Here is a 26,160-nt window from a genome sequence, read left to right on the forward strand (position 1 = left end):
AAATAGCACTTTCCCCAGACTGTATCCTGAAGATTGGCAAGATTCTCAGTCCTTTCCAGGTGATTCCTGTGTTCAAATTGTTAGAGATTAAACAGTACAGTATGTATGTCCAGAGTCTAGCTTCACGGGTACGTTAAGCATGTGCCTGTTGTCGTACTCATGAATGATCTCGGTAAAGTCACCTTCCTCTGTGCTGAAGTAACTTGGAGGATCTGGCTCCGAGTGATTCGTTGCGGTAACTCCTCATGTGTGTCCCTCATGTTATCCCTTTCATTTGCTTTTACAGTTTGTGAAATCTTTAAAAACCAACCAAACAACAAAAAACAAACAAAACCCTCCGTGCAAAGCCAATCAGTTTTGTGTTCTGTAGAAGCACCAGTGGAAAATGAATGACTGCTTCTGAATCCTGTGGGCTCCCCCAGCATTGTATTTTGTTAACGTTTGAGAAGTGAGTGAAAAAATAAATATTTCAATAGCCATTTTAATGTGGCATTGCTGCGTGCCAAGCTCTCGGTCCTGATCTGCACCGCATAGGTGGCTGTTCAGGGCCTCGTGTGGTGCTGGCTTCAAAAAAGGCGGACGGAGCAGCCGCGGGTGGGTGGGTGGAGGGGGAATTCCTTCTGTCTCTGTCAAGCCGGGTACATTTTTGAGGCTGTGCTTTTGTAGGACAAATATTCATGCTCCTGTTGCAGTTTCTTCTCCCTTTTCAGGGAGCTGCTGGCAGATATAAATGGTATTTCGGTGAAGGGTAGCACAGACCATGGTAATAGTAACTGTGGAGAGAAGAAATGTTCTCTTTGACTCATGAAAAACGGGGACGTCTAGAAAATCCCCCCGTAACTCCCAACTTTTCACTGCGTTTTTCCACAGCCTGCAGCATTGTCCTGTCTCTGTAAAAGCAGATAAACAGGGGGAGGCTGTCTAAATTGAAAGGATGCTGGCTTTATGCTGGCGCTTTGGATTATTTAGAAATCTCTCTTGCTTTTGTTCCAGTTGTTGGATTGAGGATCGGTGGAAACTTTCACAACGGAAAATCCTAAGGCTTGGCAGGAAGCGGAAGATGCAGTTTGGGAGGCCGGTGTGTTGCAGGATTCGCTTAAGTTTTTCAAATCAGCCCCAGGGAGGGTTTTGCCAGCTGCCAGATTACACGCACCAGGCAAACCCATCGGTGACCTGTAGATGACAGGAGCACCGAGAGTGTTGGAACAAAGGTATTCCCTGTATTGCCGAAGCGAGTCAGCTTGGTTTGAACACAGCTCTTGCAAATGCAAAGCTCGGCTGCGCGTGTTTGAGCCCGCACAGTTCCTCTGTGCTGGTGTTTTGGAAACACTGTTGGTGGCCGGGGCGATTGCTGCCCGCAGACGCAGCCCGTCGATGTGGCTGGACTGAGCTCGCTTTTCGTTCGAGCCTTGTCTTTTTGTGTCTTCGGTCTGCCCTGGCCCAGATGTGAAGTGGGTGGGAGATGATACCAAAGCCAATTAAAAACACTGATGCTTATTGTGACTGGAGGTCGCTTTCTGTGCAGCTGAGACACCCTCTAAAAAAGAAAAAAATAGTAAAGAGTTAAAAATCCCCGCAGTGATACGGGGGAACCTGGGGTTGTCCAGCTGCGTTTCTTCCCTCAGGCCATGATAGTGGGTTTTCAGAGATGATGCAGCTATAGGGTTTGTTTTTTTCTTTTTTGTTTCCCCCCCTTTTGGCGAGGGAAGCAGCTGGTCAGCCGGAGAAAGCCCATTCCAGCCCTGCTTTCCACCCCTTCGTGATTTGAAAGGCAGAGCGCTGCATCGCTTGGCAGCGCAAATTCCCACCCCCACCCCCCAAATCTGCTCTGGTGGTGGTGAAATTGCTCCTGCCTGATGACAGAGTGACTTCTGAACCGAGCTCACGGTTGGGGAGCTCGCAGAGGGAGTGGTGGTGTGATGGATCCCATGGGTGACACCAGCAGCCCAGTAACGCCATGCTGGGGCGGTTCAGAGGGAGCCTCCTCGCTCAGGGCTGAGCCATGGCCGGAGGGCGAAGCTGCTCCCCGGCTTCTCGCTCGCTTCGGTGAGACCATCCCGGGACACTGAGAACTTTACCGGTGTGCTGCCGCGTTCAGCAGGCTCTTCGGTGAGCAGGGGGGCACTGGGTAGGAGAGAGCAAACAGCTTCGTGCTGATATCCTCTGCCTCCTCGACTCCAGCTCGGATGGTTCTCCCCGCCTCCGTCTTTTATCCTGGGTGGGGAAGGGACTGGGAAAAGAGATGTTGGGAGGTGTCTGGCCATCAGCCCTTCGCTGCTTCGAACTGGTGCTTGACACTCCCGAAAGGCTAGACCTAGATCTTCAGGTAAGGTCAAAAAAGTAGTTGATGGGTTGCCATTTCCAAGAAAACTCGGTCTGGGTGCTTCCTAACACCCGTCTCTGAGCCTGGCGTTCTGCTCCCAACCTGAAACCGCTGTTTGTGTTCCCCAAACCCGCTTCCCTGGGCTGTATGGGCTGCCCCGATCCATCCGGTACCGCCGTGCCCTCAGCACCTTGTCCGTAAGCATCGGAAACCTGCGGGATGCAGTGCCTGGGGGTTTGCTCCCAGCTCTGCTGTTGGGTGCTTTGCTGGTTTCCAGTCCCAGTCCGGTGCGGTGACCTCTTACCACGTGCTGCTGTTTCCAAAAGGAAAATGTGTGTCTGTTGGTTCTCCGGAGCACGCGCTCTGTGTCCCGTGTCAGCCTCCTCCTCCTCGTGTCTCATTCGGTGTCTGTTTCTCTCGCCCACCAATAAAGCATTTGTGCAAAGCCTGGTGCAGGAGCTGCTCCTTTCCCTTCCCCTGGGGTCCCCCTGGAGGAGGGGTGGGCGTCCTGAGCGTTCCTGGGGCCAGACCCAAGTCCTGGGTTTTGCTGGTGACTCACAGAAGCCTCTTGTCATCCGAAATATTCCCCCATCCCTGTGCTCGGCTGGGGGGAGGAGGGGTAGGGGGGTGCTTCAGCCACAGCTTTTGCTTTCCCCCCCCTCCCTGCTGTAACCAGCGGCGCCCACCTGTGCAGAAACACCTGAAAGTCATAAACCGGGGTGCTCCGGCTGCTGGGTAACCTGCGCTGGGCTGGACCCGTATATATTTTATATATATATATAGCTGAAGAGCAGGAATTTGAGGGCAATCTGCTCTGAAATTTTCCCTGTGGCATCTCCTCGCTCCTCCAGCTCCTGCTCCCCTGCCCACGTGCTGCTGGCAGCTCGTCCCCTGCCCTGCTGCCGGTCCGGGGCTGGATAAATGCCGCCGCGGGGTGATCGGGGTGTGGGTTTGAACCCCAGACGAGCAGGAGAGCCCTGGCAGAGCTCTGCCTGGGGTCTCCATCCCCTTCCCCAATTCCTGGCCTTCTCCTTCCAGCCAGCCAAGAGGTGTCAGGGGGGTGGCCTGGACACCCCCGGGGGTCGGGTCTCTGCTTCCAGCCAGGAGGATTTTAATCCCATCCAAGCATCGTGTGGGTGAGGCTGGATGGGTGCGGAGTTGGGGGGGGGGTCCATGACACCGGGCTGGAGAAAGGGACCTTGTCCACGGGGTCCCGGGAGAGCACGCTGGTGTGAGCGTGGTCCAAGCCCGGGCAGGCTGGGGGCCAGGGCAGGGGGGCAGTGGCCACCCTCTCCTTCCCCAGCATCCCTCCTGGAGCGGCTGCCCTGCCATAGCTGACACTCTCGGGGGTGCGGGGGGACCCCACGCTGCGGGCGGGATGTGCGCGGGGTGTGGGGCTGCACAGTCAGCTCCATGGTGCAGCCAGACGCTGCAGCGGGTTGGTTTGAGGAAGGTGAGTGTAACTGTCTTTGCTCTGGTCCTCTGCGGTCATGGTGTTCACTCTGAAGCCTACTGATGACTGCAGAAACGCCGCATGGCTAACTGCCGGGCCTTTTAACAGAGAGACTTTATCTAGGGCTGGAGGAGGGGGCTCGAGAGTACGTTTAGGGTCTGCGCTGGAATTGGGGTGGGGCGCAGACACATACACACACCCCCATCATCCCGTCGGGTACCGCGCCCAGTTTAGTGCCGCCAGACTCCAGTTTAGTGTCTTCCGACTTTATTTTGACCGGATTCGGCCGTGGTTGAGCAGGTGCCGCTGCCCCCGGTAGCCCCCCGCGCCCCTGCCACCCCCTTCCCTCTCTCCCCTTGCCGCAGCCTTGGGGACGCGCTGCGCCAGGGCGGCTCTGCCACCCATGGGTGCCACATCCTTGAGCCCACGGCAGCTCAGTCTTGTGGGTCAGCACCACACGGCCGCCGAAATTCCTGCCCGTGCTCGTGGATCCACTTGTTCGCCACTGGAAGGGACAAGGACAAGGGTCCCCATTCGCCTCCCTCCCCCTGCCCCCGTCACTAACCCTGCTCCCGTATCGGCGATGTCTTTTCCCGATTATCCAGGATTTTTCTGAGTTCCCAGCCCCGCCAGCAGAGCTGCCCCTCCAACCCTGTGTCACCCCAGCTGCCTCTCACCCCACTTGTCCCCAGCCAGGACGGGGCAGCCGGCGTGCAGGGTGTCCCCGTCCCCGTCCCCGTTCCTCCGCAGGTTCCACCAGAAGAGAGCTGCGTTCTGCAGAGCAGACAGGGGGGTTGGAACCCCAAAAAACAGAGCTGGGAGCCCCGGAATTGCCATTTGGCACCCCGAAAGAGAGCTGGGAGCCTGGGAGCCCTGGGGTGGGGTTTGACGTTCCAAAACAGCCAGGATCCCCCAAATTGGGATTGACACCCAAAACTAGAGCCAGGAGCCAAATGGACGGGGTGTGAAACCCCTAAAACAGAGCTGGGAGCCTTGGGGTTGAGGTCTTGGCACCCCAAAACAGAGTTGGGATTCCCGAGGTTGGATTTTGGCATTCCAAAACAGATGGGAGCCCCAGAGCTGGGGTCTGGCACCCCGAAACAGAGCTGGGAGCTGCGGGATCAGGGTTTGGCACCCCTCGAAGGGAGCCAGCATCCCCAGAGCTGGGGTCTGGCACCCCGAAACAGAGCTGGGAGCCCCAGGGTTGGGGTCTGGCGTCAGGGCTGGCTCAGCCACAACACCCTAGGAGAGACAAGAGACAAGAGAGCGGCGTCCCTCCCCTTCCCCACTGCCGGGGGGCCGTGCAGGCGCCCCTCACCTTAACCACGGGCACGCTGAAGTTGGCGTAGACGAAGGCGGTGGAGCCGCCAGCCTCCACCGCGCTCAGCTGGAAAAGGAGCAACAATATGAGCCGTGGCCCTCCCTGCCGTGGTACGGCCGCCGTGCGTGGGGAAACTGAGGCACAAACCCCCCCCTGGCTCCCCCGCCACGCTGCCATCGCTACGGCACGGCACAGGCTCTTCGGTCCGCTGCAGATGTTGCCACGTCAGAGCCCAGCACAGGCTGGTTTAGGGCTGCTCTCACCCATCTCAAGCTCTTGGTCACTCCGAACCCTACTGATGACCAAGCAAGCGCCGTCCCTCTCTAAGCTCGGAAATGAGGGAGGACTCACGTAGATCATGACCGTGGCGATCCTGTTGCCTGACTTCATTCTGTAAAGGGGGCTCTTCCTGGACTGCCCCAAGAGCAAGGGGGGGGGGGGATGGTCAGTCCCGTGGGGACGTTTCCTCCAGGGAAATCCCTCCCTCCCTCCCCATTCTTTTCTCTCCCTCCCTCCTTCCTTCCCTCTTCCCTCACCCCCTTTCACCCACCCTCCCTTCCCAGGAATATCTCAGACACCAACCCAGGGATCACCATCCCAGGCCTGCCCCAGGGACTATCCCAGGGTCCACCTCCAGGAATATCTCAGGGATCACCACGGGGATACCCCCAGGGACCATCCAGGGACCTCCCCTTGGCACCATCTCAGGAGAACCACGGCGAGCACCCCAGGACCCATCGCCAGGAACATCCCAGGGACCACTCCAGGGTCCACCTCCAGGAACATCTGAGGGACCACCCCAAAGACCACCCCCAGGAACATCTGAGGGACCATCCCAGGAACACCCCAAGGACCATCCCACAGGAACCACCCCATGGACCACCCAGGCAGCTTCCTGACCGTGGCATGGTCGAAGTGTGGCTCGTAGTGGCCCCCCAGCCCATAGTTGACCACCTGCAGGTACTCAGCGTAGGGTGGCCGCAGGTCCAGGCCGGTGACAGCAGCGATGCGCTGCTCCAACACCCGCACCACCGGGTCAGCGGTGTCCTTCAGCCAGGCACTGCAGGAGCACCCCACACCTTCAGCCCCCCAAATTCACGCGTGGCTGAGCTTAACCCTTGTTAAGCACTGCTGGGTGTGGAGAACCCAGGGACCCCAGCATGGCTTCACTGCCGCCTTGGTGGTGGCAATGGGGTCATGGTGGTCCCACTGGCTAGAGGGTAAGGGAGGGGTGGCTACTACCTCTTGCTTATCCGGTACTCAGCTTTCTGCTGCTTCTCCCCAGAGGCGACCACGGACCTCTGCAGCTGGAGGACACGGTGAGGGGGGAACGTTGCTGCAGATGCGGACCCCCACGCCAAGCAGGGACCCCGGTTGGGGTTGAAACTGGTGGGTTTATACCAACCGGTTGCCAAACATCCCCCACCCCAAGATGTCCCACCAGGCTGATGGAGGCAGTGACAGCAGTTGGATCCAATGCAGCTGGGTGGTACCAAGCCAAGCCTGGCTGGGAAGCAGTTTAAGTGCATGCATGGACCTGGCTTCTCCCCAAAATCTTGGGGGGGGGCTCAGATGGAGCTAAACTGGGCTCATCCCCCCAGGGTTTCGCTGCAGAAGGCTTTAGCTAAGCCCTGGCTTAAAACCCCGCCTATCTCTGCATGCTCAGGATAGTCCACCCTGGACCACCAGCTCTTGGGGCACTCTCCTCCGGGAGATGGACATCCCTGGGGATGGGGACAGCTCACCCGGGGCCCTGCCAACCCCTTGATGGTCTCAGCCTCGGCGTCACTGATGAAATCATGGTACAAAGCCACGTAGGGTTGGATCCAGACCACCTCCTTCTTGGCAGGCTGAAGAAAGAGGTAGGGGCTGCCATTGGTCTCGTAGGAGCAGCTGAGGCGCAGGAGATGCTCTGGGGCCAGCTGGGGAGAGAGAGGACCAAGGAGGGTGTGAGAGAGGGGGACAGTGGTGGGGTGGGGAACCACGGCATCACCCTGCCTGCCCCACCTGCCCCCCTGGGCGCTGGCACAGCTCCTCATAGGCGTCGCGGCTCTGCAGGCGAGTGCTGTTGGGGCGTTGCAGGGGTCTGGCACTTGCTGCTGTTCCCATCTCCAGCAGCTTCTCATACTTGGCCACGTTCCTCACCACCCTTTGGTTACTGGGGTCTGCCGGAGAGGTAGTGTCACCCGAAACGCCGTGTCCCCATCACCCCCCTGCCCTGGCATCGGTCCCTGGAGAATTACCCCACATGGGGGCAGGAAACAGGGTGAAGGAGGCTGGTGCCATGCAGAGGTGGTGATGGAGACACCCCAAAACCTCTCCTTTCCTCCTGCTGTATCCGAGGTTGCCCCACATACCATAGTGGAGAAACTCCCTGGAGAGGCTCAAGGCATGGGAGATGTTTCCAGCCTGGATGGAGCAGAGAGCCCATGAACATCCCCCTGCCCATGGTTCAGCCCTACCAGACACAGCAGGGGGTGGGGACAGGACTCGTGGCCGTACCATGAAATAGGAAAAGGCGAGATGGTCCAGAGCATCCTCCAAGCTGCTCCGGTCCTCTGGGTTCCAGCTGCCATAGGAGAGGCGGAAGAGGCCGACGGCCTCCTCCAGCCATGCAATGGAGTGGTAATAGTCACCCGTGTCGTAAGCGACCTGTGAGGCGGCACATTGTCCAGGCCCACTGACTGCAACAGCCTGGCCTGCATCCCACCCCCACCCTGTCTCATCCTATCCCATCCCATCCCATCCTCAACGTCGTCCTACCCTATTCCCACCACCATCTTCATCCCAGTCCCACCCCTATCCCCTCCATCCTGTCCCTACCCTGTCCCATCCCATCCCATTCCCACGCCATGTCAGCACAACCCATTGCAATTCCTACCCACCCTGTCCCACCACATCCCGTTGCTTTCCTAGTCCCATCCCCATCCCCATTACCCACTAAGCCATCCCCATCCTGTCCCATCGCTTCCTTTCCTGTCCCCATCCCCATCCCCACCCCCATCCCCGTCCATCCTGCTCCAGCTCCATCTCCATCCCCACCTCCAGCTCCATCTCATGCCATGCCATGTCATCCCATCCCACCCCACCCTGTCCCATGCTATCCCACACTCGGACACTCCGTCCCAGCTCTGCAGCGACACTCGGAGGACTCTGCCCTGAACAAAAACCGCTATCAAAGCGCCCAGATCCCACCCCAGGGATTTATGGATCCACCTTTACCCCCAGGTGGGGGTCAACCCCACAGCCAGGATGCGGGCACTGGAGATCTCCCCCAGGCCACCAGCTCAGCGCTTCCTTTCCCCAAGGCACAACGCGCCCAGGAGCCCCGTTACTTGGGGGAGAGCCGAGAGGCGATGGCAGGCGGGTTGAGTCAGGGGGCCCCTCCGTATCCAGGTGGGAAGGAAACCCAACATCTATCCCCACAGGAGCAACATCCCAGGCTGGAAAAACTTTGTGGAGGGCTTAGGGGGCTCGCCCTCACCTTGCCCACGTGGAAGCAGTCGTCAGCCGAGAGGGAGACGCGCCGGCCGGGGCTGTAGAGCGGTGGGCAGCTGGCGCCGGCTCGCTGGAAGACGCCGTTGGCCATGCCCTTGACACTGAGCGCGTAGACGTCCTGCAGCCGCATCAGCGCCCGGGCTGCCCCATCCAGGTCCTCGGCTCCAGGCAGCTCCCGCTCCACCTCCTTGAAGCCAGAATGGAGCGCTGCGGGCGGCAGGGATGGGGGGCCAGGAGGGGGATTAATGAGATTTTGGGGTGCAATCAACCTTATCAGCCCTTTTCCATCCCTGGGGAGCCCACATCCTGCTCCTCCACCTGTTCTCCTGCTCCTCCGTCCATTCCCTCGCTCTTTCACCCGTTTTCCTGCTCCTTGATCCATTCCCCAGCTCCTCCATCCACTCCCCGTCACCGCCCGGCTCTCCCTGGGTGACAGGGGGGACACGCAGCCAAACGCCCCCCCCCCGCCCCATACCCTGGGTGTTCTCAGCAGCCTCGTCGCTGTAGATGACATTGGGCCAGTCGGAGTGGAGACGCTTGATGAGGCTGAAGGCCAGCAAGGGATTGTCCACCGAGGCCTTGGGGTCCTGGTGCAGCGCCTGGACCTTCTCATAAAACCTACGAGGCACCCACTGGGTGACACTTTCGGTGATGCTCCCCGGCGGTGACACCCTCCGGGGCGGGGGCTGGGCTCTGAGCCCCCCCATAGCGGCGTCCACTTTCTGGCCAAGCCAGAGATGGGGAAACGCCACCGGGGCTGGCAGCCCCCATCGCTGGGGGGGGCGGGAGGCTCCCCTGGGGTGCTGAGCCATGGCCCTGCAGCCCGGCCTGGGGCTGGGGGACCCACGTCCCCTCCCGGGACACGGGCTGGGGGGGCTGGGCAGGGTCCGGGCTGCGCTACCCCCTCCACCCACGATGCCTCAAGCTCTTATTTAGGGGCACCCCCAAAAGCTGGGGGCCGGGCTAACCCCCCCTCCCCGCCAGCGCGGCACCCCGCGGGGGTACGGGTGCCAGGGGGGAGCGGCTGCTCCCTGCGCCCGTGGGAGCCCCCACGCGGGACCGCGACGCGCCGGGGGTGCGCCCCCCCCCGCCCCCCCCGCGGCGGTACCTGGCGAGGCGGCGCAGGCGGGCGCCCTCCCCCCGCAGGTAGCCCCGCAGCCCCCGCAGCAGGCGGCCCTCGCACCGCAGCGCCCCGCGCACGCTCAGCATGGCCGAGTAGGTCTCGGCCGGGGCAGGGGGCGGCAGCAGCGCCAGCAGCGCCCCCAGCCCCAGCGCCCCCAGCGCCCCCAGCCCCGGCGCCCCCAGCGCCCGCATCCGGCACCCAGCGCCCGGCGCCCGGCATCCAGCCCGGGGAGCGGCCGGGGGAGGGGGGGAGGGGGAGCGGGGGGCGAGAGGCTCCGCCTTGGGGGGGAGGGGAGGGGAGGGGAGGGGAGGGGAGGGGAGGGGGTGGGGGGTGCCCCGGAGCCGCCACGCTGGCTGGGGGGGGGCGTGGTGCTGCTGGGCTCAGTCCTGCCTGGCCCTGCCCCCATCCTGCCTGGCCCTCTCCCCATCCCATCCCGCCTGTCCCCATCCCATCCCGCCTGTCCCCATCCCGTCCTGCCCCCATTCTACCTGTCCCTGTCCCCATCCTGCCCAGCTCCGTCCCCATCCCATCCTCCCTGTCCCCCTCTTGTTGGTCCCCATTCTATCCTGCCTGTTCCCATCCTGCCCTGTCCCCATCCTTCCTGGCTCCATCTTCCCTGGCCCCATTCCATCCTGTCCCCTCCATGTCCCCATCCTGTGTGTCCCCTGCTGCCTGTCCCCACGCTGTCTTGCAGTAATTCCATGCTGTCCCCACCCCATCCTGAGCACCCCCATCCCCTCCTGGCCCCATCCTGCCTGGCCCCATGGGGTGAGGGTGGGGGAGTCAGGGATGTCCTGCTGGGTTCCCACCAACAACTAGAAAAAAACCCTTTTTTGGAGTAAATCATGTCAGAGCGGGTGCTCAGGTGCCCCTTCTGTGGGGACAACACTGCAATGGCACCCCAAAATAGGCCCCCCCCAGCCAAGTGCCCCCGGCCCCTGCACCCCCACCCCTGAGCTTCCCAGGACAATGGGCCAGAACTGGCCAAATTCCCAAAGGAGAAGCCAGGAGAAGTTGGGAACTGTGGGCTTGTCCCAGGGCACCTGTGCTGGGGACAGCCCTGTCCTGCACCATGGGGTGGTGGGTGTACGGGCACAACGGGGGAAGGGCGTGACGGCTGCAGAGCTCGGGGTGGGCACTGAGCTGAGATCCTCTGCTCCAGGGTCTGGGTCCCATCTTCCATCGCTCAACCATGTCCCATGCCCCTGTCACTCACCCATGTCTTTTTCCCGCATCGTTCCATGTCCCATTGCTCAGCCGTGTCCCATGTCCCCCTCACTGACTGTCATAGGTCCCCATCACTCAGCTGTGTCCTGTGTCCCCATCATACTCTACACTCCATGTCTCCATCACCCAGCCACGTCCCCATCACTCAGCCATGTCCCATGTCCCCATGAATCCATGTCCCCATCACTCTGTCCCAATGTCCCCATGACTCCATGTCCTATGTCCGCATCACTCAGCTGTGTCCCATGTCCCCTCCCCATCACACTCCATGTCCCATGTCCCCATCACTCAGCCGCGTCCCATGTCTCCATCACTCCACCACGTCCCATATCCCTGTAACCCAGCCATGTCCCACGACCCTGCATCACTCCCCTGCCACCTCCTTCCCCACCCCAAGAAGCCAGACAAACTCCAGCACTCGCCTTGTCCCCCCTGCCCACCCTCACACAGGTCCCCTCCCCATCCCGGCGGTCCCCTGGGTCCCCACTGTCGCCCGTCGCTAAACCCCATCCAGCAGCACCCTCCGCAGCCAGACTCCACCTCCCCAGCACCAAACCCCATAAATCCAAGCCCAGGTGCCACCAGCACCCCCGCACCATGCCTTTCCCACACCTGGCCCTGCTCCTGGCCCTGCTCCTGGCCACCGCCCCCCCGCACCTCACGGCCGACGTTCCCCCGGGACCCCCCGCCGATGCCATCCCCACCAGCGCCCGCGCTTGTGCCCAGCACACCGGCCGCTGCCGCCACTTCTGCTTCGCCCATGAGACCCACCGGGGACATTTTGGTTGTCCCCGGCGCTACCGGTAATACGGGGATGCTGGGACCGACCCCCTCCCCAATAAAAAAAACAGTAACCCCGTAACCCTGGGGGGTGTGTGTAATCTTCTCTTCCAGGTGCTGCGTGCCCAAAATGTAGCGGCGGGATGGAGGAGATGGTGATGCTTGGAGCCAGCCCGCATCCCTCCTCAGCAGGGTCTCCCCCCTCGGGATTTTCCCAGAATTGGCTGGATTTCACTTATTTTGGGAGGATTTTATTTGGCACCAGCACAGGGATGTGAGGTTGCCCTCACCGTCGGGATGCCACAACCTGTCCTCTACGGAGCAGAATCCCTTTCTCCTCCTACGCCCCGGAGATCTGAGTGCTTTTTTCCATGGGAATACAGGGCGAAACTCAGCTTGTACTAGGAAACTGAAGAAAACAGGATTAAAAGAAAAGGTAAAAAAGGGGAACTTGCTCCCTGCTACATGGGGGGGGGGGACACTGGAATTACCAGTATTTGTCACTAAACCACTGCTTGCTGGTCTGTTTGTCACCAGGGGACCAGCTGCTCTCAGTGGCACCTGCTGCTTTGTTGCTGCTACCAGGTGACAAACGCTGCTCTTGGGTGAAGCTGCGGCAGCTCAGGGGCTGTGCTGGCACCCGCCAGCACACCGCCCGTCACCACCGACACCCACCCGATCAGTAACCTAAAAGCCAAGCGTTAATTAAACAAAAGCTATGTGATGCTGAGCCTCCGGTGAATCGAGAATGTCCCAGTGAGGTCCCAGCATTGCCAGGCTCACCAGCTCTGGCTGCTGGTGGTTGGGAGTGACCCCCCCCCGCCGGTCCCCGCCCCAAAATGGGTCTGTTTTAGGGAGTCTTGAGGTTCTGCTCGTGGCAGTCAGAGGTTTCCAGGGCGAAGAGGCAGAAGGTGATTTCCTCACAGGCACTGGTAGTGCCGCACTCAAACAAGCAGCCGAACATGCCGCCGGGGCAGACGGCCAGGTCAGAGTAACCAGCCGGCCCTGGGTGCAGCACCCATGGGTGCCACCAACCTGCCCCATCCAGCGGCGCGGGGTTGAGGTAGATACCCAAATTGCGCCGGCGGTGCTGGTCAGTCGGGTGGGAGTAAAGCAACCAAGTGGGTGCATCCCCGGTGCCGGCCGGCGCGGCGAAGCTCACCACGCTGCCCTGGCACCCCCGCGGCGGCTCGCCCAGCGCCTTGCAGCGCACCGGGCGCTCGAACTGCAGCCCGCGGTCGGTGCTGAACGCAACGGCACGGCAACCCTGCAGCGCTCGGGCGTTGCAGTAGAGCAAGGGCTGGTGGGCATCGCTCCCACTGATTTCAGCCACCTGGCACTCGCCCGTCTGCGCACCGCCGACCAGGGCACCCTTGTGCCAGCTGCGCCCGCCGTCGTCGCTGTAGAAGATGAGGGCGTGCTGCCGGGTGTAGCAAGGCAGCGGCACAAGCCCGCACAAGCACCTGTGCACGTAGTAGGCGTACGCTGGCACGACCAAGCGCCCCGAACCCAGCTGTACCCCATGGCCCGGTCCCACGGCGAAGGTGGCCCAATGGGCCAGGTCGGCACCGATGGCTTCATCCGTCACGTCCCGCAGCGGGGTCCAGCCGCAGCCGCCATCGGTGCTGGCGGCGAAGCAGAGGCGAGCGGCGCTGCAGCCCCTCCAGATCTGGCATCGCTCCGTCTTTCCCCACTCGACACAGATGCAGAAGAGGAAGATGGTGCCACTCCTCGCATCGTAGAGGGGACAAGGATTCATGGTGCGGCGGCCGGGCAGCACCAGCGCTGACAGCTCCTCCACCGGACCCCACTGCCGGCGAGGAGAGAAACAGGGCTCAGCCATGGGATGCACCGGTGCCACCGCACCCCGAAACTGCCCGGCGCTGCTCCTGGGGATGGAGGTTGCGGCTGATGCCAACAGCCCCAGCTGGTTTTTACCGTGACCGAGGAGCCGTGCCGGTGGCCCCGCCGCAGCACCAGGTACTTGGTGTCCTCGTCTCTGGTGGAGGAGCGCTTCTCGGAGAAGGCCAGAAAGGTGGCGGCCGGGGGGATGTAGAGCAGAGCTGGGATGCGGTAGGTGACCCCGCTCGCCTGCCGAAACAGCGGCTCGGGCGGGAAGACCAGCAGGGATCCCGGTGATGGCGGTGGCGGCGGGGGGCTCTCCCCGCCACCCCCCTGCTGTGGCAGGGTGGGAAGGACAGATGGTAAGGGTTAAATGCTGGGGAGGGGGGGGGGGACTCATGCCCCTCGAGGTGGTGGGACAGGGATGAGGACTTACCTTGAGGCAGGTGACGGCCTGGGACATGGTGGCCTCCCCGAGGTCCCCACAGGGGCCTGAGCCGGGTGGAAGGGGGGGTGAGAGTGGAGCCCCTCGCTGGGGCTGGGGGCACACCCCGCTGTCCCGGCCCCACATCTCTGGGTCCCACAGGGACTCCCCTCCTCTCCCCAGGCTGTCCCCAAGGGCTTGGTACCCCCCAGGACCCCCAACCCCTTTAGCACACCCAGTGTCCCCAGCCCAGGGTCCCCGTAGCCACCCCCCCCCCCCATGCCCTGATCCCACCCCCCCACCCCTCTTCTCCCTGCAACCTTCCTGCGTTCCCATAGCCCAACCCCCCTCTCTACCCCCAGTGCCCGGACCCCCCCCATGTACCCCTCTGCACCCCTCATGTCCCATCCGTCCCCCCCAGCCTACATGTGCCATCCCCCCATCCACCCCCAATGCCCAGGCCCCCCCATGTACCCCCATACCGGCACCCCCATGCCCCCCCCAACCCCACAGCCCCACACTCCCTATGCTGACCTCGCACCCCCCCCACCCCAGCCCGGCTCCCCTAGGCCGCCCCCCTCCCCCACCCCAGCCCGGCTCCCCTATGCCGCCCCCCTCCCCCACCCCAGCCCGGCTCCCCTAGCCCCTGCATGCACCAGCCCCTCAAGCCCCCCCGGGCCATGACCCCCCCGTACATCCCCTGCATCCCTCCGGTCTCCCCCATAACCCGACTCCCCTATCCCCCCACCCCGCCTCCACTATCCCCCCCCAGCCCCACTCCCCTAGGCCCTGCATGCACCAACCCCCATAACATCCCCTGCAGCCCCTCGGGAACCCCCCCAGCCCCACCCCCAGCCCCCCCGCGTCCCCTGCAGCCCGGCACGGCCCCCCCCAGCCCCGATCCCCCCTCCCCGCCCCACCGGCCACCGCCTCCGCCGCGTCGGGGCCGCCCCGCCCCGCCCCCACCCGCCCCTTCCCGGCAGCGCCCGGCCCGCCCGGGCCCGGCTGGGGGGGGGGAGGGGGAGGGGGAGGGGCTGCCCCCCATCCTGCACCGCCCAGCGCCCCAGGGGGGCTCCGCAGCGCCGCCAGCGTCTGCGCGTCCCTTTCACTGCCCATCGGCGCCGTCACCGCCGCCGCGTCACCCAGAAACCGCCATTCCAGGGGAGGGGGCGCCTGGGACAGGAGGGGCCACCGGGCGGTGACAGGCGCGGTCGGTGGCAGCTCGGGAAGGCCCCTCGCCTTCCCCTCCCGCCGTGCTTTTCCACTTTTTTGCTTTCCTTCTCTTTCCCCCACCCCTTACCCCTCCTCCCTTCCCCTTCCTTCCCGCCCATCCTTGCCCCCTTTTCCCTGCCCCCTTTCCCCATCCTGGTCCCCCTTTCCTTCCCCTCTCCGCTTCCTTTTCCCCACCTTCCCGCTTCCCTTTCCTTCCCCCTGCACAGAGATCGAAGCAGGGTGTCCGATCCCCTACCCCAACACCCAAGAGGCTTTTATAGAACACGCTCCCTTACCCCCAACTGAAAAAAAAAAAATAATAAAACCCACTCGTCTGTTTTACGGAAGGATTTTGTCCAGAATTCCCAACACCGAAGGGAAAGGTGACGTTAGGAAAACGTGAATGGCAACCCCCCCCCGGACCCCCCCGGCGCTGCCGGGTCAGAGCGGAGGAAGCCGGGGCAGCGCTGGCGATGAGGGACCCCACGGCAAATCCTCCCATCGCGGTGCGCCCGAAGCGCAGGCACACGGACGAAGGCTTGGGCATGAGCTTCACAAAACCATCATGGATCCAAGATGAAAAATCCCACTCATCCAAAAAGGAACAGGATTTCAGGACAAAAAACAGAGGCAATGATTCACTTTCTTTGCTGTCTCACTTTATTGGTGTTAATTTAGCACGTTCCCAAACAGGCAGGCGGCGTCAGAAATCATTTTATTTTCCTCTCCAGGGCCAGGCTATCGTGCAGCTTGGACACCTCCGGCTCGTAGGCCTCCATGACTAACGTCCCGTTGTTATCAAAGAATTTCGCGATGGATTTGGTGAACTCGGCTTCCCTCTGCTGTTTGGTTTTCCCGCTGGTGAAAGTCAGCTTCAGGGTGTACTTGTCATCAAACCTGCGGGCAGGGCACGGAGCGCAGAGCAAAATTTAAGCCTGGCTTAGCTGAGACACCAACGAAAAGCTGAGAGGAATCCTCATCATGGTCAAGGGTCAAGCCCACAGGAGCAGAGCTCTCCCCACAGACACTAACAGCTACAACGCGCAGGCATTAATTACAACACGATTAAAGATTTTTGTACTTTTTGTGGTTAATTCCCCCACCCCCCCATTGAAAGAGAAGCAAAACGTGAACATTTGCGGCACAGAAGCGCTTGGCACCGCTCCCATTTCTAGGCTGGGACATCAATTTTGATGGAGTGAAACAGATTTGTAGGTATAAAAATAAAGAAAAATATTTAGGGAGATCCTACAGAGAGGTATGGATGGAAACAGCACACACGAGACCGGCGAATGCTCAGCCAGCCCGCTGCAGATCGCCGATTACTTCTGAGTAATAATATTCCGTGGTGAATATTAAATCATGACTTGCCTGGGAAGCTGCAAAGATCATGACCAGTAGCCAGCTCTTTGCAGAAAGCTCACACCCCCAGCACAGACACCAATATTTCCCCCCACTTTGATTAGGAGTTAACCAAAATGCAGCTTTTTTGCCCCGCCACGGAGCGTGTGGTAACTAGAGGCGCACGCGGCACAGGCAAACGGAAGCGGTGTCAGTACCGCGCCGCCGCCTGCGAAGCCAGGGCTGCCGGAGCATACGATAGGTACCGTTTGAGACTGGAGGAGAGCTGCCAAACATCGTCAGGGTCCATCCCCGCGGGGTCTTTTCTGTGAGCTACGAGGAAAATGCTCTTTTCTTTGTATGAGGTATAGATGGTCAGGATTCCCATCATCACAAAATATGTGCAAAGAAAGTTAAGGAAACTAAGAAGTTGCAATTAGGAGAAGAAATTAGGTAGAGAAGTCGCCTGGATTCCCTCCGACACCATCATTTAACTACCTCGCATGACATTATCATTCCAAACAGGATGCTTGGCTGATGCCTCATTAGCATGAGAAATTAAATAACAATTAAGATACTTAAATCTTTGCCGTTGCACTACTAGCATTAATCCACACCTGGAAGTGGTGAGGAAAGCAACAACTCCCTAACATGCCTTCCTGAAAGGGATTTCTCCAGCCACATAAAATGCTTTGTTCGTGAAACCATGAAGTAAAAGCGGAAATCATGATGAGGAAATACCATTTTTAATTAATCTGCTAAAGTTTTGGAGCAACATCTGTTGGGAGACAGTGGGAAACTGTGACACCAAACAAGCCACAGAATTAATTGCTGTGCATTCCTCCTAAGCACCTATCAAGCAATTAATCTTTCTCATTTTTGGAATTAAATAATTTTAAGTGTTGCAAGACTAATTACCCACCATTTGTGCTGAAAGCCAACCGGAACAACTGTCACCTGGAACAAGGAAGTGACCTGCCCACCACCAGGCAGCTGTTTGTGGTACAGCGACTTCTGGGCCAGCCATAAGCTTCCAGGCTACCAGTTCACACTGCCTCGCTGGTACCATCAAGCCCACCCTGGAAAGCGGACTTGTCAGCCGCTCCAGGAAAGCGCCGCTCATCTGTCACGCACACTTCTCTTTTAAAACCCCTACAGGTGTCTGCCTTGCTACAGGAGCTGCAGGGAAATCAGTGCCACGGCAACCTTCTGAGCCCAAACAGGAAAAAAACCCACCTCGGCTTTGCTGGAATACTGGAAACAGAGTGGTTGACTCTTACAACGGAGTCGACATCTAAATATTTAAACCTCAATTTGTGGCGCTACCCTCCTAAATGCAGCATCTGCTCCTCTTTGGCAGAGGCAGAGGCAAGAACCCCCTCTGTACTATGCACTCTCAGTACCTGAATCTATCGTATTAGGGCAGAAGTCTCTGTAACCAGGCAGAATAAAAACCCAAATCAAAACACCAAAGAATCCCTGGAAGCTTTCAAGAGCTGATCTTCAGTTTGACATTAACACACCTAAGTGGAGCCGCCTCTGTGCAGTCACTGTCTGAGATCCAAGAAATTGCCCAACGCGGTCGGGAGCCTGGAGTGGATCCGCTGCCCAGGCAGCTGCTGACTACTCTGACGTGACTGGAATTGCTGTCCAGGCTTCCCCGTGGCTGCAGGGCATCCCAGAGATCACCCAAATTTGGGTGCGTTACACCCAGACAGGCAGGAATTTTGCCATCACATGAAAATGATTTGATTATCGGCTGATCTCCCCACCACGGGAAGTAAAATTCCCACAGGCCTGAAAAAGGGCATACAAAGAAGGGTTTTCTTGTGCTTCACAGGGAAAATAAAACCCCTTTGGGTACAAACAAGACAACATCTGCAAAGGATATGATGCAACACAAAAGGCAAGAACAGGTTTGGATTCAGGAAAAGGGTGCAGGTAATCCCAAATCAAAGCTACAATCGCAAAGAGACAAGAGATTGTGCAGATGATGAGGCGGCCATCAATCAAACGGAAATTTTCAACATACTTGTACTTCTCCAGGAGAACCTGTGGGAGAAATGCACAGTCCAGTTTATTTTGTGCTTTTCATAAATTTGCCAAACTGTTTCTGGAAAAGATTTAGATAAAACAATCCCAATTATACAGGTAAACAGAGCAGAAACTTTATGCAGAATTAATGTCTGCATCAGATATCATAATAATTGCTGATACTCTTAAGCACAAACACTGCTTTATCCATGGAAATCTCAAGAGATGCTACAGTGCCAGCACAGATACGGGCACTTCACAACGAAACCACAAAAAGTTTACAGAGTTTTTAAACTAAATGTGGAAACCTAAGAAAAGACAGCATTTCCCAAGAGGGAGCAACCAGCAGTCACAGAACGCACCTTTTTGGCAGAATCATCCAAAGAATTTTTCACAGCTGAACCGTCCCATTTGTCAATTTTTACTGGCTTGTCGTCAATCTTCCACTGCAACGGAAACCGAACACTTATATGAGAACGTGGCATGGGTTAACCTTTCATTTTAATATGCTTGTTCCTGTCGTGAGCACAAAGATAGGAGGCAACCCACAAAACAGCTACCTAGGAAAACCTGACCAGAGGTGGAGGGAATCCGGTGCCTGTTACACAGCTGTACCGCTCCAACAGTCACCTCAGCGCAGACGTACCCGTTACCCTCGCAGAATGAAGCCTGTAAATCTTGTCACGGGTACTGAACGTATTTGGCGGAGTGACTTTTTACATCAGTTTTACTCTAATTTTGATTCTGCATTCGCTGCTCCTGCTGCCATCCACAGAAGGTGTTGGTTATGACTTAATTCTTGCCTTTGAACATGTTCACGCTTTTCAGCCATGCTATCACCAACAGACTTTTTTGGTTTTAGTGTCAGAAGAAAGATTTCCAGGCACTCTTAACAATCTGGGTACAAGGGGAGAATATAAAGGCACAAACAAATGAAGTTTCACTCAGACCATCCTCCAGAAGGAAAGCAAAAGACTCTTGTCACCCTTCTACATTCAGATCTTCCTCAGAAGCGGGTCTTCCATCAGTAATTAAGCTCAGCCACAACACTGCAGCTTTTCAAAGACATTAGTTTTCCTCTTTCCTGAACGACATTATTTTTTGGCGACACTACTCCTTTTAGCCGCAGTCAAGACACATGACTTTGAGCCCTGTGTATTTAAGTCATCAAATATTTCAAACAGTTGAGCGACTGGAGCTCAAATTTTAGCTGCCATTAGAAGCGATTCTCAACTTCACTCACGTTATTTCTTACTCCTGAAGCTCACAAGCTGGATTTATTAACTACCTGTCAGAAGAGCTCATTTCCCTTCTCTGGCAGGAATGAAACCGTTTTAAAGAAAGCTGTAAAACCTGATCTACTTCCCCTATACTTGCACAGGGAAAAGCCTGATCATCCTTCAGGCTCTGCAGGTATGAATTATTAGGTGCACAGTAAATGTCACTACGTGTGCACAGGCAGTAGCTGGTTTACGAGAGACAAAAGCAACAGCCAGAAGAATTTAAAATTCACGGACAACTGGTGAAGAGGTCTCACATCAGTGTAAGTTACACAGTATTTTAGGTGGCTACTTCTTTATAGCATTTTTTTCTAGGGTTAATTAGCACACATGACAATTGAAAGACAAACCCTTTGCTATGAAAGAATACAGAAAAATTCTTTTAACTATTCTTCCTTATAAAAGGATCTACACCAGTTTTATTTCTTGCCCTCTGGAATTGCCAAAGATTACAGTATCAAGAGCTAGACTAGGGAGAAAGGAAAACAAAACAAACCAAAAAACCCACCCTTTTCCTCATTAGTGAACCGCAAGTCTGAAGTCTCTAAGTAATAACACCAACAACCAATCCCTCTTTCATTATCCCACAGATAAATTAAAAAAAAAACAAACCACTTTCAAGAAGCCCATCCAGATGTGACCTCACAGTTGCCAGGTGCAGGCTCCATTTCTTGCAAGGGAGTGGAAGGTAAAACAAGCCTGTCGACACAGAAATGTTCTCTAGCAAACCCCTAAAACAGAGTACTTCCCTGAAACAGCACCAGCTACTTCTGCTACAGAATCATTCTTGTAGGGTGCAGAAAAGTCCTGTTATTTTAAGGACAAAAATATTGTCTAGCAGGACACATGCAAGACACAGCACATCTGGATTCGCTACTGGATACATCGATAACTGAACCCCACACTCAGACGTGACTGTGGGGAAATATTCTGTCCTTCATTGTACTCATACAGCTCAGGTGAAGGCAAGCCTTACCGAGGAGGGAAGGCATCACTCAGCCTGCAGATTTTATTTTTGTTATCGATAAAACTCTGTGAAAAGGCTCAGTCTTTATAGCTGGTCAACTCTACCCCCTGCTGCTTTTTACAAATAATAAAGAACAAAATGAATGAGAAGTTCTTAACACCGCAAGGAACCTTCACAGGCCGTTTGAAGGCTTTCTCCAGAGCAGATCTCCCCTTAAGTACAGTTTTACTAGCCTGTGTGGGGTTTTTTCCCCCCCACGCCCAAAGGGCACTAAAGGAATAATTTTGTAGAAATAAAAAATACATCTGAGCAAATATTTTGAATGTTTTCTGCATTTATGGGGCTAAAACAAGACAATCCTTAGTATAAAATATGACAGCATTCTCCAGCTTACTCCTAAGTCAGAGGAAGAATCCAGAGACATTTGAGAAGATATCACTCCAGTGTTATTTTTGTGATATGTGTTAGGATTAAATATTTAATATTGCAATCTCTGCTTTCAGCAACAGCAGTTTACCTGGTATTAAAGTACAGTATGTTTATCTCATCATCAATGCTCAAGTTTTCAGTCAATCTTACTATGTTTGGTTTTTCTTCCTAGAGTCTGTGTGGATGGAATCAAGACTTATGCAAAAATTTCTTCTCCTCCCAGATAAAGCCAACAGCTTATTTGAAGATAGAACAGTTGGAAAACACTAATGAGAAAAGCTCAAGAACCAAGAAATAAATGAAAGTGCCAGGATTTTAAAACAAACAAACACACACCCTCAAGATTTTACAACTATTTTACAGGCACACTGGAAAGCAGCCCTGCAGTCACAGGACTGCTAACACTTCACCTGCAAAAGGGATTTGCAGAGAGGGGAATATCCATATGTAAAATGAGTCAAGGAACTGTCAGAATAATGGGTATCCAGGAAGCCTGGGACAGAGGGAGAACTAGATTCTTGCTTCTCGCTCTCTGTCCCAAACCACCCAATGCAGGAATCGCCAGATAACATCAGCAGTATTTAACTGACAGTGATCTCCAACAGAGAACCACCACTTTCAAGGGTAGATATAAAGCCCAAATGATGTATTTTTTGAAATAAAGCTGTTACTGGGGGGGGGGGGCGGGGAATAATCTGATCTTAGACTGCCTAAAACAATGAGCTGTACCAGCAGTTCTTCAGTTCAGCCTCAGTCACAAGGAAGCCTGAACAAGTTCTGGTTCAAGACAGTAACAGCTTGATAATCTCAGGGCGGTTCATGTCAGGAGGACCTTGCAACGGGGACACATCTGCAGTTTGGGACTTCAGCCAGGGAGAAGCTTTAGCCCTCCCTTTACCTGCATTGCGATGTTCCCCTGAGGTTACTTCTCCTAACACAGTACAGCACTGCAGCGCTGCTGCTGCTTCCCTAATTCTTCCAGGCTGATCTGCAGCATCAGACCTAGGGAGAGGCTGGGACGCTGCGCTGGTCCCTGAAGCACCAGTGCTGTGGAAGAGGAGCAGAAGGAGGTGCTCAAACAAAGCCATCAACATCCATGTGTCCACATGTTGGACATGTGTCCATGTGTCACGGACAAGTTCATCCACATGGACAACACAACAGAAATGTGTGCACATCTGGATGTTGACATCTACACAACAGTGCAACTGTGAGCAAAACCTTTGACTGATGGCCATCCCCACTTTCAGCTTGGGAAAGCGCCAGAGATTTGGCTGCTACCACCAAGTGGTCACCCTCCACTGCAGGGGAAAAGCCTCCACCCCACTCTTGGGTCTGCAGAATAGCCCTGCCTTGCCTGCAGACACAGGGAAGGAAGGTGAAGCTGCACCGATGTCCTGTGGAGCCTGGCAGATGCAAACACATCTGCTCCTCTGGCTCGTGGATGGTATTTTTCAGCTATTTATTTATTTTGAGCACTTCAGGTGTGAGCTCCAAAGGTTTCAAAAGAAAAACTCAGATTTTAGTTCCAGCCTGACGGAGGGAAAAAAACTCACCCAACCACCAGTTCAAAGCAGTTTTTTAGTTTGGGTGGTTTTTGACTCCTTTGTTTTAACAACCAAGTGGCAGGTTATCACACTTGTCCTGAACACATCCTATACTGCAACTATGATGTTCTACAACCAGGCACAGCTAGGAAGTGGATTTGGTACCTGAAAGTGTACCCATGTAAGAAAAAGGCTTCAGAGCAAAGGCTGAACTATAGCCTGTGGTTACCTGACTAAAGAATGAAAGAATAAAATCAGAAATGCAATTTCAGAAAGCTGCAAAACCAATCTGACACTAGAAGCACACAAGGACCTCAGGTGTTCACAGTTGAGCAAAGACACTGCCTGCAGCTTCACTGCAACAGGAGAGCATTCCGCTGTGAGCTCCAAAAAAAAGTGCTTGCTTTCACAGCAGACACCACAGGACCTGAGCACTTGCAAGGCTCTTTGTCAAGCTAACACCTTCATTTAAATCCCTTCACAAAGCTCCCTCATTGGCAGGAGGCACACGAAAATCCTATGGGAGAAATTTCAAGATGTTCACATCTCAGAGGAAAGACATGGCACAAACTCAACTTTTTTCTTCCCCTGCCTTATTCCTTCTGCTGCTACTGTCAGCCTCATTCACATCACGTTCAATTTTAGCCTGAAACATCTTCTTGGTAGCTAGCTTGTCTCTTCAAATATTGCTCTGAAGTTTATGGCACACTTTGGGTATTACAAACATAAATGCCCACGTCATACAGTAAAAAAAGATTTGTTGCTACTGCAAGAGGAGCACCAGCGTAGACTATATAAACTCAAGGGGAATAACGTTTCTGCTCATAATCTGTGTTTTCTGTTTCAAGCATGAAAAGAAAGGGACCTCCCCTTCCTAAAACCTAGAATTCAAATTGGAACACGCAACAGTGCAGCCAAGGGAGGTTGGAAGGGCCTCAGCAGATGAAACACGTTGACTCCTTCAATGCACACAGCTGACACGGCAGCTGACCGCCTTTTCCTGTAGTTGGGGCTGCAGCCAACAGAGCAGCCAGTCCCAAACCGCACATCTCCACCCCTCCCCACATAAATTCTAAAATAACAGTGACATTGCACACCATGAGCTGGCAGGATTTGCAAGTGGCAGAGTCCAGGGACACCTCGCTAAACATCAGTTCCCTCCTCTTCAAGGAAGAGTTGGAGCAAACTCCAGCGAGTCAGCGTGGCCATTCTCAGCTCCGACTACCTCAGCCTCTGCCTTGGAGGAAGAAATTCTGGATCACACTCTCCCCAGAATACCAGTGCTGCCTGCCCATACCCACAGTTAACATCCCCTGGTACCAGAGAGCAACTTTTGGGGCACAGGAGCAGCAGACGGTCACAATAGTTGGTATTCACGACTGGCTTTAGTCTCGGAACTCGCAAAACTTTTGAAGGTTTTGCTCTAACAGTAGCAGATTGTGATCGGTTACTTAGCGTTGCACTAAATGCGTGACATCTCAAACGTGCTTGAGAGGACTGTAGCCACTGCTGCACACCACATCAAGTTCAGTTGGTGTGCAGCTCTTAAGGCGGGGCGGTCCTGATTAAGCGGGCAGAGATCAGGAGAAGCTCCTGATTATCACAAACAGTTAAAGAACACGAGAAGGACCAAAAATGGCATAGTTAAAACACAGAACTCCCTAAATTCGCCCTAACTTAGCTTACCAGTGACGTACAAAAAAAATACACTAAACAAGTAACCCATCCTGATACTGTCAAGCCTTGTCGATAACCTGTTATTTTGCTGTTTGAGAAAAGCCTGAGCAAATTAGTGACCTAAGGCCACAATTCCCCAGATAATACCTCAGCAATATATACACCGGTTCACAGAAATTACCAGATTTCATTTAAGTCATCCGGGGGGAGGAAATGAAGGCCCACAAATCAGCATGGAGACAAATGGAAAAGAAGACAGAACATTATCAAGTGTGTATATGTACTTCAGGTAGAAGCCCTGCTGAAACTATTCAATGGTTTCTCACTAAAGGATTCGGCTCCTGCACCAACATGTTTCCTTTGCCAACAACTCCTTTTCATTCTGAAAGCCCTCAGCATCCACAGAACACACAGGAGGCACACGACTGCCTGGAGAGCAGGATACTTTCCAAAGTTCTTTAAGTTTAATCACAAGACACTGCCATTTCAAAACCGAAAGCTAGGCACACTCACAGAAGATAGACAGAAATACTTCATTAGCATGTCTTCCCCTAAAATAACTCCCTCAACAGCTTAATCTACTGGTCTAAAGAAAACGCACCAAGTTCTTCAGGGATAGCAAGGGTAACGTCACCTCAAAAAGACGCAAGAAAACGATACTCTTTAGAAATCACGAGTGTACACATCTCTATGAACTTCAAAATGTGGATGGCTGCAACTGAAACCACTCTGAAGTTCAACGACCGACGCCAAATGCACTGCTCTGAAGATACACCCTCTCGCACTCAAGAGATACACAACTGTTCCGTCTCCTCGAGACCAGACGAACGCCGGCAGGTGCTGGGCTCCAGCCAGAAGCCCGCCGAGGGGCCCAGGGGCTGCGCCCCCACCCCCGAGCGCTGCAAACCCGGCCCAGGCCAAAGCGGCCCCACAACCCGGCGCCTTCACACTGCCGAGGCGAGACCGGGCTCAGCACGCTCCGCTCCGCCCGACTCCTGCCCGGCGTCACTCTCCCGGCCGAGCGCGGCACCGCCAGCCGGCTCTGTCAGGGCGGCTGGGCTAAAACCAGCTACGCCGGCACAGGGAAGGAAAAAAAAGAAAAAAAAAAAAAAAAAGAAAAAAGAGAAGTGGCGGTCTGGCAGGCGGCTGCTGCTGCCTCGGCAGGCGGGCGTACTCGACCTGCCCAGAGGACGCCCCCTCCCTCCCTCCCCGCGCCTCTCCCCCTGCCCGGTTCCTGCGAGGCGGCGGCAGCGGGCGGTGGTCCCCTAGGCGCCGCGCCTGAGGCGGGGGATGCCCCTCAGCACAGCAGGGGGCCCACTGAGCGCCGAGCTCGGGGCGGCCGCGGCCGTGTCGGCTCTAGGGACACGGCTGGGGCAGGGGGTGCCGTCGGCGGGAAGCGGCGCGGCGGGCGGGCCGGCCCCCGGGCGGCCGGCAGCGCGGTACCTTATCGAGCAGCCCGTTCCTGCCGCCTTTGGCCGCCATCTTCTCGCCGCCCTCCGCCCCCGCCCTCGCCGCGCGACCTGTTCGCTCCTGATTGGCCCCGCGCGGAGGCCGACGGGAGAGGGCGGGCAGGAAAGCCACACCCCCTCTCCGCCGCGTTGCACGCCGGGAAGCGTAGTTCGTAGCGCTGGCGTGCCCCATTGCTATGGCGACGGGGCGGCGCGGAGGGGCGGCGGCGGCGG

General features: G+C 56.4%; 3 protein-coding genes and 1 long non-coding RNA gene across 12 annotated transcripts; 1 reads left to right on the forward strand and 3 right to left on the reverse strand.

Moving 5' to 3' along the window:
• Positions 1 to 1,450: 1,450 nt before the first annotated feature.
• P4HA3 (prolyl 4-hydroxylase subunit alpha 3) lies at positions 1,451 to 9,995 on the reverse strand. 5 transcript variants are annotated; one of them, XM_080375570.1, is made up of 13 exons: positions 9,704 to 9,988; positions 9,071 to 9,213; positions 8,582 to 8,802; positions 7,600 to 7,749; positions 7,455 to 7,506; positions 7,105 to 7,262; positions 6,843 to 7,019; positions 6,340 to 6,404; positions 5,969 to 6,157; positions 5,449 to 5,506; positions 5,095 to 5,163; positions 4,454 to 4,550; positions 1,451 to 4,281 (listed from the first exon to the last, which is right to left on the reverse strand). In XM_080375570.1, the coding sequence occupies exons 1-13, from the start codon at positions 9,907 to 9,909 to the stop codon at positions 4,211 to 4,213; spliced, it is 1,656 nt and encodes a 551-aa protein (XP_080231696.1). In that variant the 5' UTR covers positions 9,910 to 9,988; the 3' UTR covers positions 1,451 to 4,210. The 5 variants fall into 5 exon arrangements, 3 of the variants coding, with proteins under 3 accessions (XP_080231696.1, XP_080231694.1, XP_080231695.1); XM_080375568.1 differs by having other exon boundaries at positions 5,449 to 5,511; positions 5,998 to 6,157; positions 9,704 to 9,987; XR_013926061.1 differs by having other exon boundaries at positions 4,238 to 4,281; positions 5,998 to 6,157; positions 9,704 to 9,989.
• A 355-nt stretch (positions 9,996 to 10,350) lies between these two features.
• LOC308058962 lies at positions 10,351 to 12,455 on the forward strand. Its single transcript, XR_013926074.1, has 2 exons — positions 10,351 to 11,748; positions 11,840 to 12,455. It is a non-coding gene; the product is annotated as an uncharacterized lncRNA (long non-coding RNA).
• NEU3 (neuraminidase 3) lies at positions 11,961 to 14,944 on the reverse strand. 5 transcript variants are annotated; one of them, XR_013926063.1, is made up of 4 exons: positions 14,004 to 14,234; positions 13,664 to 13,903; positions 12,217 to 13,535; positions 11,961 to 12,134 (listed from the first exon to the last, which is right to left on the reverse strand). XR_013926063.1 is itself a non-coding variant. In XM_080375581.1 (4 exons), the coding sequence occupies exons 2-4, from the start codon at positions 14,028 to 14,030 to the stop codon at positions 12,576 to 12,578; spliced, it is 1,227 nt and encodes a 408-aa protein (XP_080231707.1). In that variant the 5' UTR covers positions 14,031 to 14,059; positions 14,912 to 14,944; the 3' UTR covers positions 11,961 to 12,575. The 5 variants fall into 5 exon arrangements, 4 of the variants coding, with proteins under 4 accessions (XP_080231707.1, XP_080231708.1, XP_080231706.1 ...); XM_080375581.1 differs by adding an exon at positions 14,912 to 14,944 and having other exon boundaries at positions 11,961 to 13,535; positions 14,004 to 14,059; XM_080375582.1 differs by adding an exon at positions 14,912 to 14,930 and having other exon boundaries at positions 11,961 to 13,535; positions 13,664 to 13,900; positions 14,004 to 14,059.
• An 896-nt stretch (positions 14,945 to 15,840) lies between these two features.
• SPCS2 (signal peptidase complex subunit 2) lies at positions 15,841 to 26,134 on the reverse strand. The gene is made up of 5 exons (XM_080375596.1): positions 25,922 to 26,134; positions 18,941 to 19,024; positions 18,432 to 18,596; positions 16,811 to 16,941; positions 15,841 to 16,100 (listed from the first exon to the last, which is right to left on the reverse strand). The coding sequence occupies exons 1-5, from the start codon at positions 26,117 to 26,119 to the stop codon at positions 15,914 to 15,916; spliced, it is 765 nt and encodes a 254-aa protein (XP_080231722.1). The 5' UTR covers positions 26,120 to 26,134; the 3' UTR covers positions 15,841 to 15,913.
• Positions 26,135 to 26,160: the final 26 nt, after the last annotated feature.

This window comes from Falco punctatus (genome assembly GCF_963210335.1).
Source record: "Falco punctatus genome assembly, chromosome: 2".
Classification (NCBI taxonomy): domain Eukaryota; kingdom Metazoa; phylum Chordata; class Aves; order Falconiformes; family Falconidae; genus Falco; species Falco punctatus.

Bases quoted from the DNA above. Each gene is read 5' to 3' on its own strand.
- SPCS2 (XM_080375596.1), bottom strand. From the start codon at position 26,119: ATGGGGCACGCCAGCGCTACGAACTACGCTTCCCGGCGTGCAACGCGG. The intron at 18,597-18,940 runs GTGCGTTCTGTG...TTTCTCCCACAG, and splicing joins TGGATGATTCTGCCAAAAAG to GTTCTCCTGGAGAAGTACAA. The intron at 16,942-18,431 runs CCTTTGCAGATG...CTTTGCACATAT, and splicing joins CCTTTTGTGTTGCATCATAT to TTTGTGATGATGGGAATCCT.
- P4HA3 (XM_080375570.1), bottom strand. From the start codon at position 9,909: ATGCGGGCGCTGGGGGCGCCGGGGCTGGGGGCGCTGGGGGCGCTGGGG. The intron at 7,750-8,581 runs GTGAGGGCGAGC...GCCGCCTCACAG, and splicing joins ACTGCTTCCACGTGGGCAAG to GTCGCTTACGACACGGGTGA. The intron at 7,263-7,454 runs GTATGTGGGGCA...CCTCTCCGGCAG, and splicing joins CAGGGAGTTTCTCCACTATG to ACCCCAGTAACCAAAGGGTG.
- NEU3 (XM_080375579.1), bottom strand. From the start codon at position 14,138: ATGTGGGGCCGGGACAGCGGGGTGTGCCCCCAGCCCCAGCGAGGGGCT. The intron at 13,904-14,003 runs GTAAGTCCTCAT...ACCCTGCCACAG, and splicing joins AGGCCGTCACCTGCCTCAAG to CAGGGGGGTGGCGGGGAGAG. The intron at 13,536-13,663 runs GTAAAAACCAGC...CCTCGCCGGCAG, and splicing joins GGCACGGCTCCTCGGTCACG to TGGGGTCCGGTGGAGGAGCT.